At 39.8% G+C, this 20,498-nt stretch overlaps 1 protein-coding gene across 2 annotated transcripts in view; it reads right to left on the minus strand.

Annotated features, from left to right (window-relative positions):
- rab3gap1 (RAB3 GTPase activating protein subunit 1) overlaps positions 1 to 20,498 on the minus strand; it is an 89,489-nt gene that overhangs the window by 3,725 nt on the left and 65,266 nt on the right. For both annotated transcript variants that reach the window (XM_060827132.1, XM_060827131.1), the window contains exons 18-22: positions 16,374 to 16,511; positions 8,324 to 8,551; positions 5,659 to 5,755; positions 5,203 to 5,306; positions 4,991 to 5,106 (exon numbers count right to left, since the gene is read on the minus strand). In XM_060827132.1, coding sequence (XP_060683115.1) covers positions 4,991 to 5,106; positions 5,203 to 5,306; positions 5,659 to 5,755; positions 8,324 to 8,551; positions 16,374 to 16,511 — 683 coding nt within the window. The remainder of the gene's footprint in view (positions 1 to 4,990; positions 5,107 to 5,202; positions 5,307 to 5,658; positions 5,756 to 8,323; positions 8,552 to 16,373; positions 16,512 to 20,498) is intronic.

Below are 20,498 nucleotides of genomic sequence, written 5' to 3' on the forward strand. Positions count from 1 at the left end.
AACTGGAAGCAGCAGCAACGGAAATAAATAGATTCCAGAAGACACGGTACAGCAGCGCTTCACCGGAGGCTCCAAAGCACTGAGGATGTCACTTAGACAAGGGACCTGCAAATCAACTTCCCAGCTCGGCAAATATATCCTAACTACGGCAACCAACACCTGAGCTACAAATCTTTACGCAAACCTTGAATACAGTATTATACTAGTAACATTGTAACATTCTAACTATGTCTAAATCTGTACGATAATGCTTCTATTTCAATCCCACTTAACTGAGAACAAGGATACCACTGAATTAATCAATTATTTGCTCATGTAACAAGTGCCACAGCTTGATGTGATACAATTCCCCTAAAGAACGAGGTGCTGCTGTATGTCTACAATGTCACCAAGGCAAGGTACTAAAGATGAAGATAAAAGTGACCTTCTGCCCAGTTCCCAGGGTCATTTAAGTTTCTCAGGACCCTGGATCAAATTGTTTGTGTACTTTCTCAGCCTGCGAAGAATATACCAATAGGAAATCATTTTAGAAATCAAAGCAGCATTTTGTTTTGAACTGCAATATTTATTTTAATGCTTCTGCCTTAATGTTCAGCATGATAAAGCAAAATACAGTTGACTCTCAAAATATTCATAGCAACCTTAGGTCAAAGTTTTATTTTCAAGATATAATCTCTCAGTTTTTAAACAGTAAATTGATTAACATTTTCTTCATTGTTTGAAAAAAACTCAAGTTAAAGAAGAATTAAAAGAAAACAATTACAAGTTTTGAAGGGTAGAGCTTTGCTGTTAAATGGAGAATGGTAACTTTCATTGAAAGTGTCTTGAACATACTGTAATGTTGCAATATGTCAATTATGCATGCTAGCAAAAGGACTTTGACAGTTAGCCATGAATGATTTAGGACAGGTGACCAAAAGCTTCGTCAAGGTGGCACATTTCAAAGAATGATATGGAGGAGCAAGTGTGGGACTAGGGAGCACAAAGTTAAAAATCACACAACACCAGGTTATAGTCCAACAGGTTTATGTGGAAGCACTAACTTTCAGAATGATGCTTCTTCATAAGTGGTTGTGGAGTGTTTACAGGCAAAAGAGTACAGTGTCATGCAACAGAAACTGTATATTGAACAAACCTCAATTGTCAAGTCTTTCCTCTTTGAGAATGGGTTGCAAATTTTGGTTCATTAACATTAAAATTCCAGAGCTTCTTTGAAGGCACCTTAAGGTTTTATAACAAAAGGTGACATCTCAGGTCAAACAATGCATTAAACAGATGAGGTCACAGTCTGTCTGTATTCCAATCTTTAATCAGACTGGTTCTGTTTTCAAAGTGGAACTTACAAAATGTTGCATGGGTTGACTGCCTGCAGATTGTGCATTTTTTGAGCAAAATAGAACGTTTCTGTAAATATAATTGCAAATATAAATTCACCCCACCGACTTGTATATGTGTGTGCATGCATGTGACCGTATGTGAGAGTGTGTGTTTGTATGTGTGAAAGTTTGGTAAAGTATATGGGTGGGTATGAAGGCGTATAAGCCTGTGAGAGGGTATGTGCATGGTGAGTGTGGGAGTGTTTGTGTATGCACATATATGAGATACAGCATTTGCATCAGAGAGGGTCTGCATGAATGTGATAGCATGCAGGAGTGTGGGAGGGAGAGAGTCAGTGACAGTGAGAGTGAAACGGAGATTGACTGTATAGTGCAGTGGGGTCACCTGTAGTCTGACATAAATTTAAGATCCCGGTTGAGGCCATCCTTATGGTTACCAAACTTGGCTATCAGCCTCTGCTCAGCCACTCTGCCTCGCCTTGGAGGATGGTGACCTGAAGATCCGAGACTGAATGTCCTTGACCTCTGAAGTGCTTCAGAACTGGGAGAGAACACCACTGGGTCTGTTGATTGTTGTGTAGTGTTCATTCATCCGTTGTTGTAGCGCCTGCTTGGTCTTGCCAATGTACCACGTCTCAGGGCATTCTTGCCTGCAGTGTATGAGATAGTGCCCCCAGGGGTATTGGTGGTATCTGTGTCGACACTCTTACACGGAGTGGTTAATATGTCTGGGCTGTATGTTGTTGTGGTCGATGTTGTCATAAAGACTGGGCGAACAACAGTCTGTTTAAGGTTTGGCGTTTAAGGGCGAGAAGTGGAGGCGTGGACAAAGTCTTAGAGTCATAGAGATGTACAGCATGGAAACAGACCCTTTGGTCCAACCCATCCATGCCGACCAGATATCCCAACCCAACCTAGTCGCACCTGCCAGCACTCGGCCCATATCCCTCCAAACCCTTCCTATTCATATACCCATCTGGATGTCTTTTAAATGCTGCAACTGTACCAGCCTCCACCACTTCCTCTGGCAGCTCATTCTATACACGTACCATACTCTGTGTGAAAAAGGTGCCCTTTAGATGTCTTTTATATCTTTCCCATCTCCCCCTAAACCTATGCCCTCTAGTTCTGGACTCCCCCACCCCAGGGAAAAGGCTTTGTTTATGTATCCTATCCATGCCCCTCATGATTTTATAAACCTCTATAAGGTCACCCCTCAGTCTCCGACACTCCAGGGAAAACAGCCCTAGCCTATTTAACCTCTCCCTCTAGCTCAAATCCTCCAACCCTAGCAACATCCTTGCAAATCTTTTCTGAACCCATGCTCATCCTCATCGATAACGTGTCGTAGGCTGCGAAGAACATGGAGTAGTTTTTCGGCTCCTGGGAGTACTGGACAATGAAGGGTACCCTATTGGTCATATTTTCAGATACATTCCATTTTGCTCAAAAACTGCACAATCTGCAGGCAGTTAATATACTGTGATAACGAGTTTTATCCCACCATCAGACTAACTATGGACTACTCTTTGGTATCTGTCTTATTCTTGGACACATGCATCTCCATCAAGGATGGGAACATCAGTACCTCACTCTACCGCAAACCCACAGATAATCTCATGATGCTACACTTCTCTAGCATCCACCCTAAACATATTAAACAGCCATCTGCTATGGACAAGCCCTATGCATACACAAGATCTGTTCAGATGAGGAGGAATGTGATGGACACCTGAAGGTGCTTATGGATACCCTCATAAGAACAGGGTATGATGCTCAACTCATCGGCTGCCAGGTCCAATGTACCACAGCGCAAAACCATAATGACCTCTTCAGGAAACAGACACGGGTTGCAACCAATACGGTACCCTTCATTGTCCAGTACTTCCTGGGAGTTGTTGGGATCCATTATTAAGGTTAGGCAGTGTAAGAAACTTTATTGTTAGGTAGTGCTCACGTAAGGTAGTATTAGCAAGTCTGGAACTTGTTAGCTTCACTAGACAACAGTAAGCCATTATGTTACACTAAGAACAGACTGAAAAGCTGATGGCATAGCCTGAAGAGGCCCCAGGGAGGGTGAGAGATAACAGGACATTAGAGCCGTGTCTAGATACACGTAGCTCAAACTGAGGTAATAGAACGTTATCAGGCGAGACCCAATCACATACGAAAATTCTGAGTTTTACCAAATAAGGATGTAACTCTGGAATGCGAGAGAACAAAAGGATAGACAAATTAAAAAAATAGTCAGAACGCCTTCTCCAGTGAGCTGAAAACCTCACTGTATTTGTGTACGGCTCTCTCTCATTAAAACAGCTTATATTTTGAATCAGATCCAGTGTTTCTCTCCTTCAAACGAACACGGGGACGGTAGCCCGTCCTAACAGAGTCAAGAACTATGCCATGTTCTTCACAGCCTGCAACACCTTATCAATGAAGAGGAGCATCTCACCAAGACCTTACCCTACTTCTCACCTTTAAAACAACGGCCCAACCTTAAACAGACAATTGTTCACAGCAAACTGTCCAGCCTTCAGTACAACATTGACCACAGCACCATACAAGCTTGTTATAACAACCACTGCAAGACATGTCGGAGTGTTGACACGGATACCACCATTACCTGTGGGGACACCACCCACCATGTGCATAGCAGATATTCATGCTACTCGGCCAACATAGTCTACCTCATACGCTGCAGGCAAGGATGACCCAAGACATGGTACATTGGCAAGACCATGCAGACTCTACAACAACAGATGAATGGACACCGCACAACAATCAATAGACAGGGGTGTTCCCTCCCAGTCAGTGAGCACTTCAGCAGTCAGGGACATTCGGCCTCAATCTTCAGGCGACCGTCCTCCAAAGTGGACTTCAGGATAGGCAACAACTCAAAGTGGCCGAGCAGAGACTGATAGCCAAGTTCGGTACCCATGGGGATGGCCTCAACAGGGATCTTGGGTTCATGTCAAACTACAGATGACCCCACTGCAACACACAAACACACACGCCCTCTCTCATACACACACTTTCTCACACACACATCACCTGCCTCCACACACACACAGGCTTATACTCCATCACATCCACACACACTTTACCAAGCTTTCACACATTCAAACACACACTCTCGCATGCACTTACACTCACACACTCTCTCTTGCATGCACACATACATATAAATCTATGGGATGAATTTATATTTGCAGAATTAAGGAAGGAAAGTGGAGGTGCGAATTATCAGTTCACTATGAACTCACTGAATACTGGAGCAGACTCGATGCGCTGAACTGCTTACTTCTGCACCAACATCTTATCGTCCTTATGGGTTTTGGAATCCTGGTCCAGTGACATTAGCACAGTTACCCCACTCCAGAATCCAGTTTCCTTTTTATTTCAATAACCCACCTTAAATTTATTAAGTCCTCATATAATGAGGAAGTTCCCTATTGGTTAAGTTCCATAATGAAATCTTCCTCATGGACCAAGGAACCCTGATGTCAGGTTTACCTCTTCAGATCAGAAACTTAGTTCCCTTGGTCAGACCATATATTGGGTTGGCAATGGGACCAAAGCGAAACTGTTGGTTATCAATTGCAAAAGTAATTATCAAGTTACTGATGAGGAAAGCAATGTAATACATCCTTTACCTCTCCAATTCTTCACGTTCCTCTTCCTTTTCACATTTCTTGATTCCAAATTTAGCTTGAAGTGATCTGGATCTTGCAATAATGGCTTCTGAAGCTATTATCTGACCAATTATCTCCTAGAAGAAAAGGTCATATAGTTGTTTCCTTATTTTCTAAAGGCCCATTTTACACAAGTATGAATATTCCTGACAGATAATGCCAGCAAAACTTACTTCCAATTTTTTGATATCAGGGTTTGAATATCTTAGAAGTTTGCTAGCATGAGCAATGATGTGCTGGATTATTTTTCTTACAGAGGGGATATCTTCCATTGATTCTGTTGAAGATGGTAAATAAATTAATTGTACCATTACTACTGAAAGCACAAAGATCAAGCAGTACACATAGAGACCCCATAAATTAGAATACTATGAAGGCTCAACAAACAATAAGATTTAAGAACATAAGAAATAGGATTGAAAGTAAGGCCATTTGGCCCGTCGAGTCCACTCCGCCATTTAATCATGGCTGATGGGCACTTCAATGCCACTTACCTGCACTCTCCCCGTAGGTCATGATTAAGTCAATTAACACATTAGATTAGAATTTTATGAAATGCTGATAACTTCCAATTATAAATATCTTAAAATATTAATGTTATATCTGGTCTATAAACATAACAGTTTTACCTTCTTCTTTAACTTTCAGCAATGCAGCATGCAAAATGCATGGTAGTAAATGTTGAGTCAAATCTGCAGGTTTTAGGCCAACTAAATAGTGAAGAACCTAAAAGGAAACACGTCTCATTAAATGGGTCTAAATCTGTAAACAAGTACAATTAAATATGACTAAAATCCCATGAGTAGAACCTTTACAAAAATTGCAGATACTATTTTATCTTACTACTCAAGACTTTGTAAATTACATCGTCCCTCCTCCCAATGCAAAAAATACCCTTAAGCATATCAATTTTCTGCTGCACATCTGAAAATTCAATCAAATTTAAAACCATAAGTAACAAGTCATATTGAAAAGTTTTCCACGTGGAAACAGTTTGATACCACATGAAATACAAAGCAATACAAAATTACAATACAGAAACAGGTCATTCTATTCAACCAGTTTTTGTTTTCATTTACCCTCAACTTTACTAATCATCCAGTTTTATATTTTCGAGTTAATTTCCTCCTCAACTGCTAACCCAGGCACTAAATTTAAAGCCCTGAGTTCTAAATCACTTAAGTTTAAACTTTATTTATAGCTTTTCATTTTTAACTCCAAAAGAGGTATTTAATGGAATCCTTCTACATTTGGAGCATTTGTTTTGAATCCTCACTCTTGCCAGGACAAGTATTTTGCCACAGAATCACTGAACTTTATATATAAAAAAAGAGGCTACCTTTCAGTCAGTCAGTCAGTCAGTCAGTCATACTAAAGAATCAATTCAAGTTCAAGCTCTTTCCCTTTAATTATTCCTTAATAAACTACTCAACATTTTCTTCCACCCAGTGTTTTCAGTATGACGTTCTGTATCCTAACAACTGAAACTGTAAAAAGAAATTTCTTAAACTCTCCTTTCCATCTTCTATGTAGAGCCTTTAATTACTGACTCATCGACCAATAGAAATAGCTTTTCTCAATTTACCTTATGAAAAATGTCTCAATTTTCAAGACACCCATGTAACTTCTCAGTCAACTTTGATCAAATTAAAAAAAGGTTTCTGTGGTCTCTGCCCATAAAGTCCATCATGTCTGGTATGTGCTAAGTAAAATTTGTTCTGTACTTTCTGCTTGTACTGGATAACCTTACTAAAGAACTGCAGCCTGCATGTTTTATATAGAATTACTGTTGTGTTTGATTTTGTACTGTGTGCTCTGTATTAAAAATTTAGAATCTCTGTAGCTTTTCCAACATAGCCTTATCAACCCTTTCTCCCAGATATTAAAGATGTTTGCATGTGAATTAAGTTTCTGTATTTTGCTTTTTAAAAATTTACTATTGAGCATACATTTCTTGTCCTCCTCCTCCATAATTTCATCTGACGTCTGCTTAGTTTAGCAACTTAACTTCCTGAAGTTATTAAACATAGTTTACATTTCTATTACCTGTAAATTTTGATACTGTGCATTTTTACCTGAGAAATATAACCATTCGCATCCCTTTTCCCGCTGAAAAAAAAAGACTAATCACATAACACTACATTGTACTGAGAACAAAATATGCTGGAGATCAGAGTCGGTCAGGCAGCCTCCATGAAGACAACAAGCTAGTGTTGAATCTAGGTGATTTTTCAACAGAGATACCATATTGTCTGTCCTGTCATCAATATTTTGTAACGGATTATGATCATCTCCTTTTTGATACTATATACATATTATATTTAGACAGCTTCAATGCAACACTTATCAAATGACTGAAAATCCATACCAACACCATTCACTCTATTACCTTTATCAACACATTCCATCATTTCTCTGAAGGGATCTATTAAATTATCTTTCGTCAAAGCCCTGATGGCTATCCTTAATTAACATACAATTTTATTTAATATTATGCCTGTACAGCAGCACTGCCCAATAAAACTGCTGACTAGACACACTTGTGGTTATTGCCACAGAATTTTAGCTACATACACTAATTTTAGACAATATCTTACATATATTCACAACACAACAATTGAGCTTTACATGTCCATTTATTTCAACTTGTGTTATTATTCAATACCAAAAATGCTCAAAGTACTCATTTATATTTTTTGTCTTAGCTCTTTACTGATATACACACAGGAAACTTAAGGTACACACTGTGCACTGACGAGGTCATATGTTTGACAAAGGCATTACTCATTCACTTATCCCGCAGTTAATAATTTGGACAATGATGTTCCCTCAAAGCTTTTCTACAATTAATATTAGGTTATGGTTACTCAGTTGTTACCTTGTAGAAATATATCCTCACAAATGTCTGGAAAAACTTTTTTATTGTGACAGCCAGTCATTTATGGGCTGACTTCCACCAATAATGTGCAACAGGCCTATGTTTCTTCACTTTGAAGGTCACCAACATTTTCAGTACTGTCTCCACAACTATTGTTAGTCTATTTAATTGCTACACCTCCTGCTCATGAATCTTTCATTACCAACATCAGTACTCACCTGTAAAATGAAGCAAAGAATAACTTCATCAAAAAATTTCTTCTCATCTCAAATTCTCTCTAATCTTTATTGTTTTGCTTTTCAAGTGCCCAAGATCCTTTACAATTTTCCCACTCTGCAACCTGCTTTCATATCTCTCAGCAATTTTTGCTTCTCTCGTTATTGCACCATTAATGTAACTATTTAAATTAGTTATACCTTTTCAGCTTCCCTGGTGTCATCAAAGAGGCGTCTTTGTCGCCGAACTGGAATCGGCTTTGCTGTTTCCCATGCCTCCACCCACATGTTACCAGGAATTTTCATTCTGGCACTTAATTCTCCTCTGAGAACCTTGTCACCTGTTTCATCAGTGAATTCTTCCTCAATGTAGTCACGAGGAGAGTACCATCTCACAAAATCTTCCAGACAACAGCCAGGGTTTGCAGCCTAAGAAACAAAATTATTTTCATTGAAAAATCTAAGTTATTTTCTTTGAGACGCAATGGTTATCACTCAAGTATTTATTAAAGAAAATTTACTTCATGTAACCCCATGGAATAAACATCAGCATATTTTTGCACCTAGCCCTGTCCCTCCTCTCCAAAAGGTTATCAATTGGTATTAGCATTCATGGTCTTTCCTCAGTTGCTCTTGATAAGCAGCTTTCTTGACCAACTGCATACCCTCCAACAATGCTATTGGGAAATAGCTCCAGGACTTTGACCCATGGACATGGAAGGAACAGCAATATATTCAGAATGATGAGTGGCTTGGACAGGAACGTGCATGTGGCAATGTTCCCACTTATCTGTTTCCCTTATCCTTTGGGGAGTCAGGAGTCTGAGTCTCTGACCTACTCTTACTGCCACAGTATCTATATGGCTAATCCATTTCAGTTTCTGGTCAAAGGTAATCTCCCAGATGTTGGTCTCAATGCCATTAAAAATCAAGAGATAATGGTTAGATTCCCTCTTGTTCGAGATGGTTGTTACCTGACACTTATGTGGTATGAATATTGCTTGGCATTTGTTCGCCCAAAGCTGATATTGTCCAGGTCGTGCTGCATTATGACATGGACTCTTTCAGTATCTGAGCAGTCATGCAAAAGAACATAAGAAACAGAAACAGGAGTAGGCCATCTCACCCTTCGAATCCATTCCGTCATTCAATAAAATCATGGCTGACCTTTCTGTGGACTCTACTCCATTTAACCTCCCTCTCACCATAACACCTAATTCCATTACTGTTCAAAAAATTCTTAGCTTTAAAAGCATTTACTAAGAAAGCCTCAACTACTTCACTGGGCATGAAATTCAGATTCACAACCCTCTGGGTGAAGAAGTTTCTTTTCAATTTGGTCCTAAATCTGCTCCCCCTAATTTTGAGGCTATGCAATCTTGTCCTAGTTTCACCTACCAGAGGAAAAATCCTCGCTACTTCTATCTTATCTATTCCTTTCATAATTGTATATGTTGCTATGAAAGATTCCCTTTCATTTTTCTAAATGCCAATAAATATAATCCTACTCAGTCTCTCCTAATAGGCCAACCCCCCCAACTCTGGAATCAACCTCGTGAACCTTCTTTTCTGCATCCCCTCTGGTGCCAGTCTATCCTTTCTCAAGTAAGGAGATCAAAACTGCATGAAGTACTCCAGGTCTCTACTCACCAGCACTCTATTGAGCTGCAACATAACTCCCTGCTTTTAATCTCAATTCCTTTGGCAATGAAGGACAAAATTCCACTTGCCTTCCTAATTACCTGTTGCACCTGCAGACCATACTTCTGTGAGTCATGCACAAGGTCACCCACGTCCCTCTGCAAGCAGCATGCTACAACTTTTTGTATTCAAATAATAGTCCTTTTTAGTGTTACTCTACCAAAATAGATGACTTGACATTTATTAACACCATACTCCAACTACCAGACCTTTGCCAACTCACTTAAACTATGTCCCTCTGCAAAGTTTCACAATCCTCTGCACACTTTGCTCTACCATTCATTTTCGTGTCATCTGCAAACATTGACACACATGGTCTCCATCTCCAAATCATATGTAAATTGTGAATAACTGCAGTCCCAACTCTGTTCCCTGAGGCACATCACTAGTCACTGATTGCCAGCCTGAAAAACACTCATTTATCCCCACTCTTTGCTTCCTATTAGTTAAACAATCCTCTATTCATACTAAGACATGACCCGTAACACCATGCATGATGCAGAACATTGCACAATCATGAAGAAACATCTTCATTTCTGACCTTATGGTGGATAGAGGAGCTTAAGATATATGGGTATAGGACACCACCCTGAGAAACTCTGAAAGTGATGCCCTGGAGTTAAGATGACTGATCTCCAACAACCACAATCATCTTCTGTTGTGCTAGGAATAACTCAAACTAGCAAAGTTGTTTTCTGTCTGTCTGATTCCTACTGAATCTAGTTTTGATAAGGGCTGAAAATCTCATCTTACCTTTGGAATTCAAGAGTGAACCAAGGCTAAAATAAAGCCAGAGGCTGACATGGTCCTAGTGGAACCCAAACTGAATGTCAGAAAGCATACTATTGCTAAGCAAAGACTGCTTGATAGCATGTTCATAATCCCCTTGACAGCAGAATGATGGGGTGGTAATTGAGCAGGTTGGATTTATCCTGTTTTTCACATACAGGCGATAAACTGGGCAGTTTTTAAATTATCAGTAGATTCCAGTGGTGTAGCTATACTGGACAGCTTGGCTTGGGGTACCGAATGTTCTGAAGCACAACTCCTTAGTACTGTTACTAGAATACTGGCAAAGCCTATAGCTTTGTGCAGTTTCCAATGCTTTTAGTCATTTCTTGATATCACATGGAGTGAATCAAATTAGCTGAATACAGGCATCTATGATCCTGGGGATCTCTGAATGTGAGCCAAGATGGATCAGTCACTCATTAGTCACATTGTTCAGGCAGAACTAATGTTTCAGCCTTATCTTGATTGAGAACTACTTGGATAGCACATCTCAGGACGTGGTCACTGCAGCTTAGGAGTGTATTGGCAGAGGGGGAAATGGATATCTAATAGGGGTTTAAGAAAATCAAGTAGGTAATGCAGGAGTCCTCCATATTTATCTTGCTTGCTAATTAATATTGTAGCGGTGACGGTGATGGTTCCTCAGAGGAATACAACCACAGCAAAGTCAATGACAGAGGGACAACTTATGTAGGGGAGGAACCAATTAAAGAATACTATTTCGGATCTGGCATTATGGAACAAAAAAAGAGCTAATTAATAATTGTGTTGTTAAAATACCTTCAAGAATGAGTGACCACAATATGTGAGAATTTTACGTAATGTTTGAAAATGAAGTAATTCATTCTGAAGCCAGAGTATTAAATTTGAAAATGGGAAAGTTATGAAGGCATGAGGAACTGGGAAAATACATTAAAATAAGTGACTATTTTTTTAAAAAAGACTATCCATCATCTATTGCATGACTTAAGCAACAGTACATAGAAGATAGGAGCAGGAACAGGCCTTTTGAGCAGCTGAGCCTGCTCCGCCATTCATTATAGTCTTAGCCAATCATCAAGCACAATACCAACCTCCCCCATATTCTTTGATCCTCTTTGCCACAATCTCCCTCTTTCTTGAAAATACATGTCTTGGCCTCAACCACTTTTGTGACAGTGAATTCCACAGGCTCACAACTCTCTAGGTGTTGAAAATTTTCTCAGTCCTAAAAGCTTTACCCCTTCTTCTTAAACTGAGACCACTGGTTCTGGAATACCTCATCATTGGGAACATCCTTCTGCATTCAACCTATCTACTCCCATTTGAACTGTATAGGTTTCTAGGAGACCCCCCTCATTCTTAACTCCTGTATACATAAGCCTAACTGACACAATCTCTCCTCAGTCCTGCCATCTCCAAAATCAATTCAGTAATCTTTGCTTCAGTCCTGCTATAGCAAGAACATCCTTTCAAAGGTAAGGAATACCTTGAAGATGCAAAAACTCAAACAAGGTCAGTCAACCGTGGCTAACAATTGCAATAAATCTGAGGATTGGGAGGTTGAAACTAATCAACAATGGAAGAACAGAATATAAATGCAATCCTGTTGAAATCATAAAAATAGACTTGTCTCATTTCACCTCCCCTTCACCAATCTATCACTATTCAGAAAATAAACAGCCTGTCTGTTATTACTACCAAAGCGGATAATCTCACTGTTATCCACATTGTACCTGCATCTGCCATGTACTTGTTATCAAAATTCCAGTGAAGCTTCTCTGCATCCTATTCTCAGCATAGCCTCCCACCCAACTTTGTGTTATCTGACATGTAGTTTCCTCACTTAAATCATTAATATATTGTGAAAAGCTGGGGTCCAAGCACATCGCTAGCAACCACTAGTTACTGTCTGCCACTCAGAAAAAGGCACATTTATTGCTACGTTTTGTTTCCTGTCTGCCAACCAGTTCTCAATCCTTTTCAGTACATGACCTCCAATCTCATGCATTTTAATTTTGCATGCTAATCTCTTATGTGGAACCTTATCAGAAGACTCCTGAAAATCCAAGTAAACCACATCCACTGGCTTCCTTTTATCCATGTTACCATTCTCATAAAACTCCAGCAGAGTAGTCAAACAATTTCACATCCATAAATTGTTTGGCTAATAGAAATATTGATCCATTACAGAAAGAGTCTGGAGAATCTATAAAGGGGAACAGAAAAGCTTCAGAGAAGCCAAGTCATTACTGAGAAAGATACAAAAAATCTCTCCGAACTAGAGATCCAACTGGCTAGAGAAAATGAGAGAAGGAAGTTAATATTAGTCAGAAGATTGAACTAAAGGAATGAAAATTACTGAGAAATCCCCAGGATCTGATATTCTACATTTCAGAGTGTTGAAGGAGATGGCTGTAGGATTATCTACTAAAATTCTACAGATTCTGTAATGATTCCTGCAAATTGAAGGTAACAAACATGGTCCTGTTATTTAAGGGAACCAGAGAGAAAACAATGAACTTCAGGCCTGGAAGCCTTATATAGATAGAGAAAAACTAGATTCTATTTTAAAGAATGTGATAAATAGAGAAACGGATGATAATGATCTGATTGGGCATAATCAGAATGGAATTACCAATAGGAAATCAGCAGATTCATTAAACATCATTTTTTGAAAATGTTACAAACAAAATTAATAAAAGACTTCAGTGGTCATAAAGTGCTTTGAAAGGTTGGTCATGGCATTAGTCAACTCCAGCCTCCCCACTCCTCTTGACCCATTCCAATTTGCCTATCAGACCAACAGATCCATGTCAGATACCATATCACTCGCCCTTCACTTCTCCCGAGAACATCTTGACAGGAAGAACAGCTATGTTAAGAATCCTGCTCATTGACTACAGCTCAGCCTTCAACACTATTATCCTCGAGATTGATTACTAAACTTAGTGATCACGGACCAAACCCCACTCTCTGCAACTAGATCCTCAGTTTCCTGACCCACAAGCCACAATCAGTGAAGATTGGCAACAATATTTCATCTTTACTAACACTCAACACTGGAGCCCTCCAGGGGTGCATACTCAGCCCCCTACTGTGCTCACTGTGTACCAATGACTTCATCACAAAATACCAGACCAACCCCATTTACAAGTTCGCTGATGATACCACCATAGTTGATCGAATTTCAAATAGCAATGAAATAGACTACAGGCAGGAGGTGGAAGACCTGGAAAATGGTGCATAGGGAACATCTTGACAGGAAGAATGCTAGCTCTCAATGCCGGTAAAACCAAGGAACTCATTATTGACGTTCGGTCCCCCTACACATTAACAGCACAGAGGTGGTAGGGTTGGAGAGTGTCAAGCTCCTGGGAGTGGTCATCCATAACAAGCTTTCTTGGACTCTTCATGTGGATGCACTGGTTACAAAGGCCCAACAACATCTCTTTTTCCTCAGGCAGCTGAAGAAATTTGGCATGACAGCGAATACCCATCCCAACTTCTAAAGGTGCACCATCGAGAGCATTCTGTCTGGATGTATCACTGCCTGGTATGACAACTGTACTACTCAAGATCAGAAACGGTTACAGAGTGTGGTGAACTCGGCCCGGACAATCACAAAGGCCAACTTCCCATCTATAGAATCTATCTATCAGGCCCACTGTCAAGGAAAGGCAGTCAGCATTCTCAAAGATCCATCACACCCTGGCAATATTTTTCTACAACTTCTACCATCAGGGAGAAGGTACAGAAGCCTGAACACTTGCACCAACCAGTTTCAAAACAGTTTCTACCCTACTGTTGTTAAAATACTGAATGGAATCTCAAACTCTTAAAGTTCACCTGCACCTTTGTTTTTGTTTTTGCCCTGACTACCTATTATTTACTATCTATGCTACTTAACTATGTGATCTGCCTGTATTGCTAGCAAGACAAAACTTTCCACTGTACCTTGGCAGAGGAGAAAGTGAGGACTGCAGATGCTGGAGATCAGAGCTGAAAATGTGTTGCTGGAAAAGCGCAGCAGGTCAGGCAGCACCAAGGAGCAGGAGAATCTATGTTTCGGGCATGAGCCCTTCTTCAGGGAAGAAGAAGGGCTCATGCCCGAAACATTGATTCTCCTGCTCCTTGGATGCTGCCTGACTTGCTGTGCTTTTCCAGCAACACATTTCAGCACACATGACAATAAATTCTATTCAATTCAATTCAAGGACAGTTTGACATTGTTTGTTTATCAAAAACTCTCTGAAAACCTAAAGTCCACCCAGAAGGCTAGTGAAAAAAATTAAACCACATGGGATAGGAAGTAATGATTGGCTAACAAACTGAAAACAGAGTGTAGGAATAAATGGATCATTCACACATTGGCAGGTTATTATTAGTGGGGTACTAAAAGAATCAAGATTTGGGTCTTGATTGTATATCTCTCAATGAAATGGGGGTGGGGGGGAATAAAGTGCAATTTTTCCAAATTTGAGAATGACATGAAGCGGGTATGAGTGTTGCAAGAAAGACACAAAACTACTTCAAAAGGATTTAGACAAGTCTCCTGACTGGGTATGAATATGGCACATAGAATATAATGAAAGAAAATGTGAGGTTATCCACTTTGCTCATTAGAACAGATGTGCAGAGCATTAATTAAATGTTAGGAGGTTAGAAAATGTAGTGTACAAATGGACTTGGATGTTCTTGCCAATGAGTTACTGAATGCTAGCATGCAGACTATTCAGAAAACTAATAGAATGTTGGCCTTTATTGCAAAATGGTTTGTGTACAATAATGAAGTCTTGCTTAAAATGTTTAGGAGCTTGGTTAAACTGCAGCTGGAGTACTGTGTGCATTTTTGGTTTCTTTATCTCATGAAAAGTACTATTGCCATAGAGGGAGTGGTTCGTTGAAAATAAATTGGGCAAACTGGACCTATGTTTTCTTGAGTTCTGAAAAATGAGCAGTGATCTCATTAAAACTGCCAAAACACTTAAAAGGGATAACAGGGTAAATGCAGGTAAGATGTTTCCCCTAGTTGGAGAGGGAGGCATTTGAGGAAGAAATAGTAAGAGTACAAGACAAATATATTCCAATAAAGCTAAGAGGGTGGCACCAAGACCAGGAATCCTAGATATCATGGAGCATAAAAGATATAATTAAGAGATAAATAGAAACTTATGGCAAGTACCAAGCACTGAATACACAGAGTCAGAAGTATAAAAATGGGAACGTAAAGGAAATCAGGAAAGCAAAAAGATTGCATGAGAAAGAATCTGTGGATAGAATAAAGAACAACCCAGTGGGAATTTATAAATATATAATGAGCAAGAGAATAACTCGGGAAAGTGTAGGGCCCATAAGAGACCATCATTAAACTTTTAATTCCAGATTGTATCAAACTGAAATTCCATCACTTGCCACAGTGGATTCCAAACCCACATATTACCTCGGTCTCTTGATTATTAGGCCAGAAATAAAACTACTTACACTGATCACCTTCTTATCTATTCATATGTATATCACTTGACCTTCTACTGATTTTGAAGTGATGTTATTGAATTTCTGCTGTTGCACAATTGTGGCTCAAAATAATATATCTAATTAAACAAATTTCTGTGCATAATAGCAGGAAATTCTTTCATTCTGAATTATACTAAATAACAGAAGTACTCTGGCCAATCCTTTCTGTTCCATCAAAAGACAGTAATAACACTTTTAATTGGGTATTATTCTCTTAAATTTTGATGATTAGGGAAAATGAGATTTTGAAAAACCTTTTTACCTTGAAAGATTCCATATCAGACAGCAAACAGGCGCTCTGCATTCTAGCACGCAGATGTGCTCCTTCAGCCGACGTTCCTAGTTTAGCTAATACTTCTGACTGTTCTTCCAACAAATCTTCTGTCATTGGTGCTGGTTCCTGATAGGAAGTTCAGTAAATCAAAAAGATTGTGTTAGGTTTGGTAATTGTGGAAAGGAGGATGGTGAGCAGAAAGCCTGATAAAGAGCAAGACAATACATCTTAAACTGATCTAATGATACACAATCATAATTTGATTATACAATTTTTTTAAAAAATTGTGAAAAATCTAATAAACTATTCCTTTGGCTTTACCACAGCTCTTTTCCAAAATTTGTTGATTTGGGCATAGTTACAAGATCTATAATCCAAGCTGGAAGTGGTGCAAGGGAATGGAAATGGAAAGTATCACATTATCAGTGTATTAATTGTTTCATAGAATATAACTGGTTCCTTTTTCTCTATCAGTATTTCTTGAACAGATGGTGATGCACAAGTATGTGCATATAAATGTGTGTTTTTTTTTTCCATTGATTGTTGTTGACCAGTCTAGCACCAATGATCTTGCTTATTATGACATATGGATATTTTAAAACAAATGAAAATTCTAGGTGTTTACTTTTCAAAGTATTCTGGGAAGAGAAAGTCTGCTGATATCTCTTTACCTCCTCCTGTCACTTTTCAGTTGTTTAAGCAAATCCTTCAGGGACTTTCAATTTAATAACAACGCAAACATATACATTCCATGATTATCACTGAAGCACTACAGTAGGAAACATTTGTCATTTACTTCTTTGTTGCATGGAATCTTCAAATGTTTTGAAAATGTTTAAAAATAACTTTTGAAAGTTTCAATCAAATTTGAAGGAATCAGTTGAAATTTTCTGCACTAATAAGAAATACTCTTCCATGTGACCTGGAGGCCCTCAAAATGAAGGTAAGACGAACAGAAGAGGTTACTAAAAGAGCCAAGTGACTTGCAGACAATAAGGAGAACCACAGACACGAAGGAGAGCTATATGCAATGGAGCTGGAGGATGATAGCTGGGTTTCACACACAGAGAAGGCAGACAGGAACAGAAATAGGAACACAATGAACTCCTGGGAAAAAAGCATATTACTCGCTGGAAGGGGTCAGTTTTTTGTTGGACAGAAACAGAGACAGGAGATTTGGGGGTCAATGTGCAAGCTGCTAAAAAGAAACAATAATTCATGCATTCACACACATTACAACTGCAATCAGATTTAGTAATCAGGATTGGAAATCCTGTCCAATTATTTTCAAGGTGAATTTGAATGTTTCAACTATTAACTCAGCCGAGATCAACAAGTTTAGCAGGGACCAGGAATTGCTTGTCAGTTTGTTTTCTTGGTAAATGCATCCACTTGGCCCAGAGGTCTAACGAAACATAAGGTTGAGGAAACAGGGTTCAGACAGAGCAGTGGAGGGATACAGGATAGCCAGAAGGGACCTGAAGAAAGGGATTAGGAGAGCTAAGAGAGGGCATGAAAAATCCTTGGCGGATAGGATCAAGGATAACCCCAAGGCATTTTATGTGTATGTGAGAAACATGAGAATGACGAGAACGAGGGTAGGTCCGATCAAAGACAGTAGTGGGAGATTGTGTATTGAGTCGGAAGAGATAGGAGAGGTCTTGAATGAGTACTTTTCTTCAGTATTTACGAACGAGAGGGACCGTATTGTTGAAGAGGAGAGTGTGAAATGGACTGGTAAGCTAGAAGAGATACTTGTTAGGAAGGAAGATGTATTGGATATTTTGAACAACTTGAGGATAGACAAGTCCCCCGGGCCTGACGGGATATATCCTAGGATTATGTGGGAAGCAAGAGAGGAAATTGCAGTACCGTTGGCAATGATCTTTTCGTCTTCACTGTCAACGGGGGTGGTAGCAGGGGACTGGAGAGTAGCGAATGTTGTGCCCCTGTTCAAAAAAGGGAATAGGGATAACCCCGGGAATTACAGGCCAGTTAGTCTTACTTCTGTGGTAGGCAAAGTAATGGAAAGGGTACTGAGGGATAGGATTTATGAGTATCTGGAAAGACACAGCTTGATTAGGGACAGCCAGCACGGATTTGTGAAGGGTAGGTCTTGCCTTACAAGTCTTATTGAATTCTTTGAGGAGGTGACCAAGCATGTGGATGAGGGTAGAGCAGTGGATGTAGTGTACATGGACTTTAGTAAGGCATTTGATAAGGTTCCCCATGGTAGGCTTATGCGGAAAGTCAGGAGGCATGGGATAGAGGGAAATTTGGCCAACTGGATAGAAAACTGGCTAACCAGTCAAAGTCAGAGAGTGGTGGTAGATGGTAAATATTCAGCCTGGAACCCAGTTACAAGTGGAGTTTCGCAGGGATCAGTTCTGGGTCCTCTGCTGTTTGTAATTTTTATTAATGACTTGGAAGAGGGAGTCGAAGGGTGGGTCAGTAAATTTGCAGATGATACGAAGATTGGTGCAGTTGTGGACAGTGAGGAGGGCTGTTGTCGGCTGCAAAGGGACTTAGATATGATGCAGCGCTGGGCCGAGGAGTGGCAAATGGAGTTCAACCCTGCCTAGTGTGAGGTTGTCCATTTTGGAAGAACAAATAAGAATGCGGAATACAGGGTTAACGGTAGGGTTCTTAGTCAGGTGGAGGAACAGAGGGATCTTGGGGTCTATGTACATAGATCTTTGAAAGTTGCCACTCAGGTGGATAGAGCTTGTAAGAAGGCCTATTGTGTATTAGCGTTCATTAGCAGAGGGATTGAATTCAAGAGTCGTGAAGTGATGTTGCAGCTGTACAGGACTTTGGTTAGGCCACATTTGGAGTACTGTGTGCAGTTCTGGTCGCCTCACTTTAGGAAAGATGTGGAAGCTTTGGAGAGGGTGCAGAGAAGATTTACCAGGATGTTGCCTGGAATGGAGAATAGGTCGTACGAGGATAGGTTGAGAGTTCTCGGCCTTTTCTCGTTGGAACGGCGAAGGATGAGGGGTGACTTGATAGAGGTTTATAAGATGATCAGAGGAATATATAGAGTAGACAGTCAGAAACTTTTTCCCCGGGTACAACAGAGTGTTACAAGGGGACATAAATTTAAGGTGAAGGGTGGAAGGTATAGGGGAGATGTCAGGGGTGGGTTCTTTACCCAGAGAGTAGTGGGGGCATGGAATGTGCTGCCCGTGGGAGTGGTAGAGTCAGAATCATTGGCGACCTTTAAGCGGCAATTGGATAAGTACATGGATGGGTGCTTAATCTAGGATAGATGGTCGGCACAACATCGTGGGCCGAAGGGCCTGTTCTGTGCTGTATTGTTCTATGTTCTATGAAACACTTTGAATTTATTCCACCGGATGACTTTAGAAATTTATGAAGGTATTCAAGTATTCTGAAAGTACTCTAGTCAGACTTAAATCAGTTACATTGGAAGAAATGTTTCCTTTTGTGCAGAGATTGATAACATTGGGCAAATATTTAAATCTCTTGAACTTTACCTTTAGAGGGGGATTTACGGAATAATTTTTCACCCAGAGGGTAGTGGATACTAGAACTCACTGTCTGCAATAGTTGTAGAGGCAGGACCCATGACAACAATTTAGTATTTGGATGATCACTTGAAGCACCATAGTGTACAAGGCTACAGGTAAACTGGTAGAAAATAGGACTAGAGTAGATCAGTACTTGATGACTAGCAGAAACAATTAGAGGTAGTCCATGACTGTCAGCAAAAATATAAAACAAAACAGATTGGGAGGGATAAACCAACCATGGCTAACCGAGGAAACTAAGGAGTGTATGAAGTTGAAAGAAAAAGAACATAAGAAGCCAAAAGCCAGTGATACTCGGATAAATTCAAAATCCAGCAAAGGAGGACTACAAAGAAAACAAAAGTAGAGAAAATTAACTATGAGGGTACATTACACTGGGGAGGCGGCTTTGAAAGCAAGGAATTGGCAGAGGAATTAAGCAGATACTTTGCATCAGTCTTTGTGGTGAACATCCCATTAATACTAAAGAATATGAAGGAGAAACAAAGTACATTCCCCATCTCTAAAGAAATAGTATTAGACAAACTAATAGGGCTAAAGGCAGGTAAGTCCCCTGGCCCTG

This window comes from Hemiscyllium ocellatum, chromosome 7 (genome assembly GCF_020745735.1).
Source record: "Hemiscyllium ocellatum isolate sHemOce1 chromosome 7, sHemOce1.pat.X.cur, whole genome shotgun sequence".
In the NCBI taxonomy this organism is placed as follows: domain Eukaryota; kingdom Metazoa; phylum Chordata; class Chondrichthyes; order Orectolobiformes; family Hemiscylliidae; genus Hemiscyllium; species Hemiscyllium ocellatum.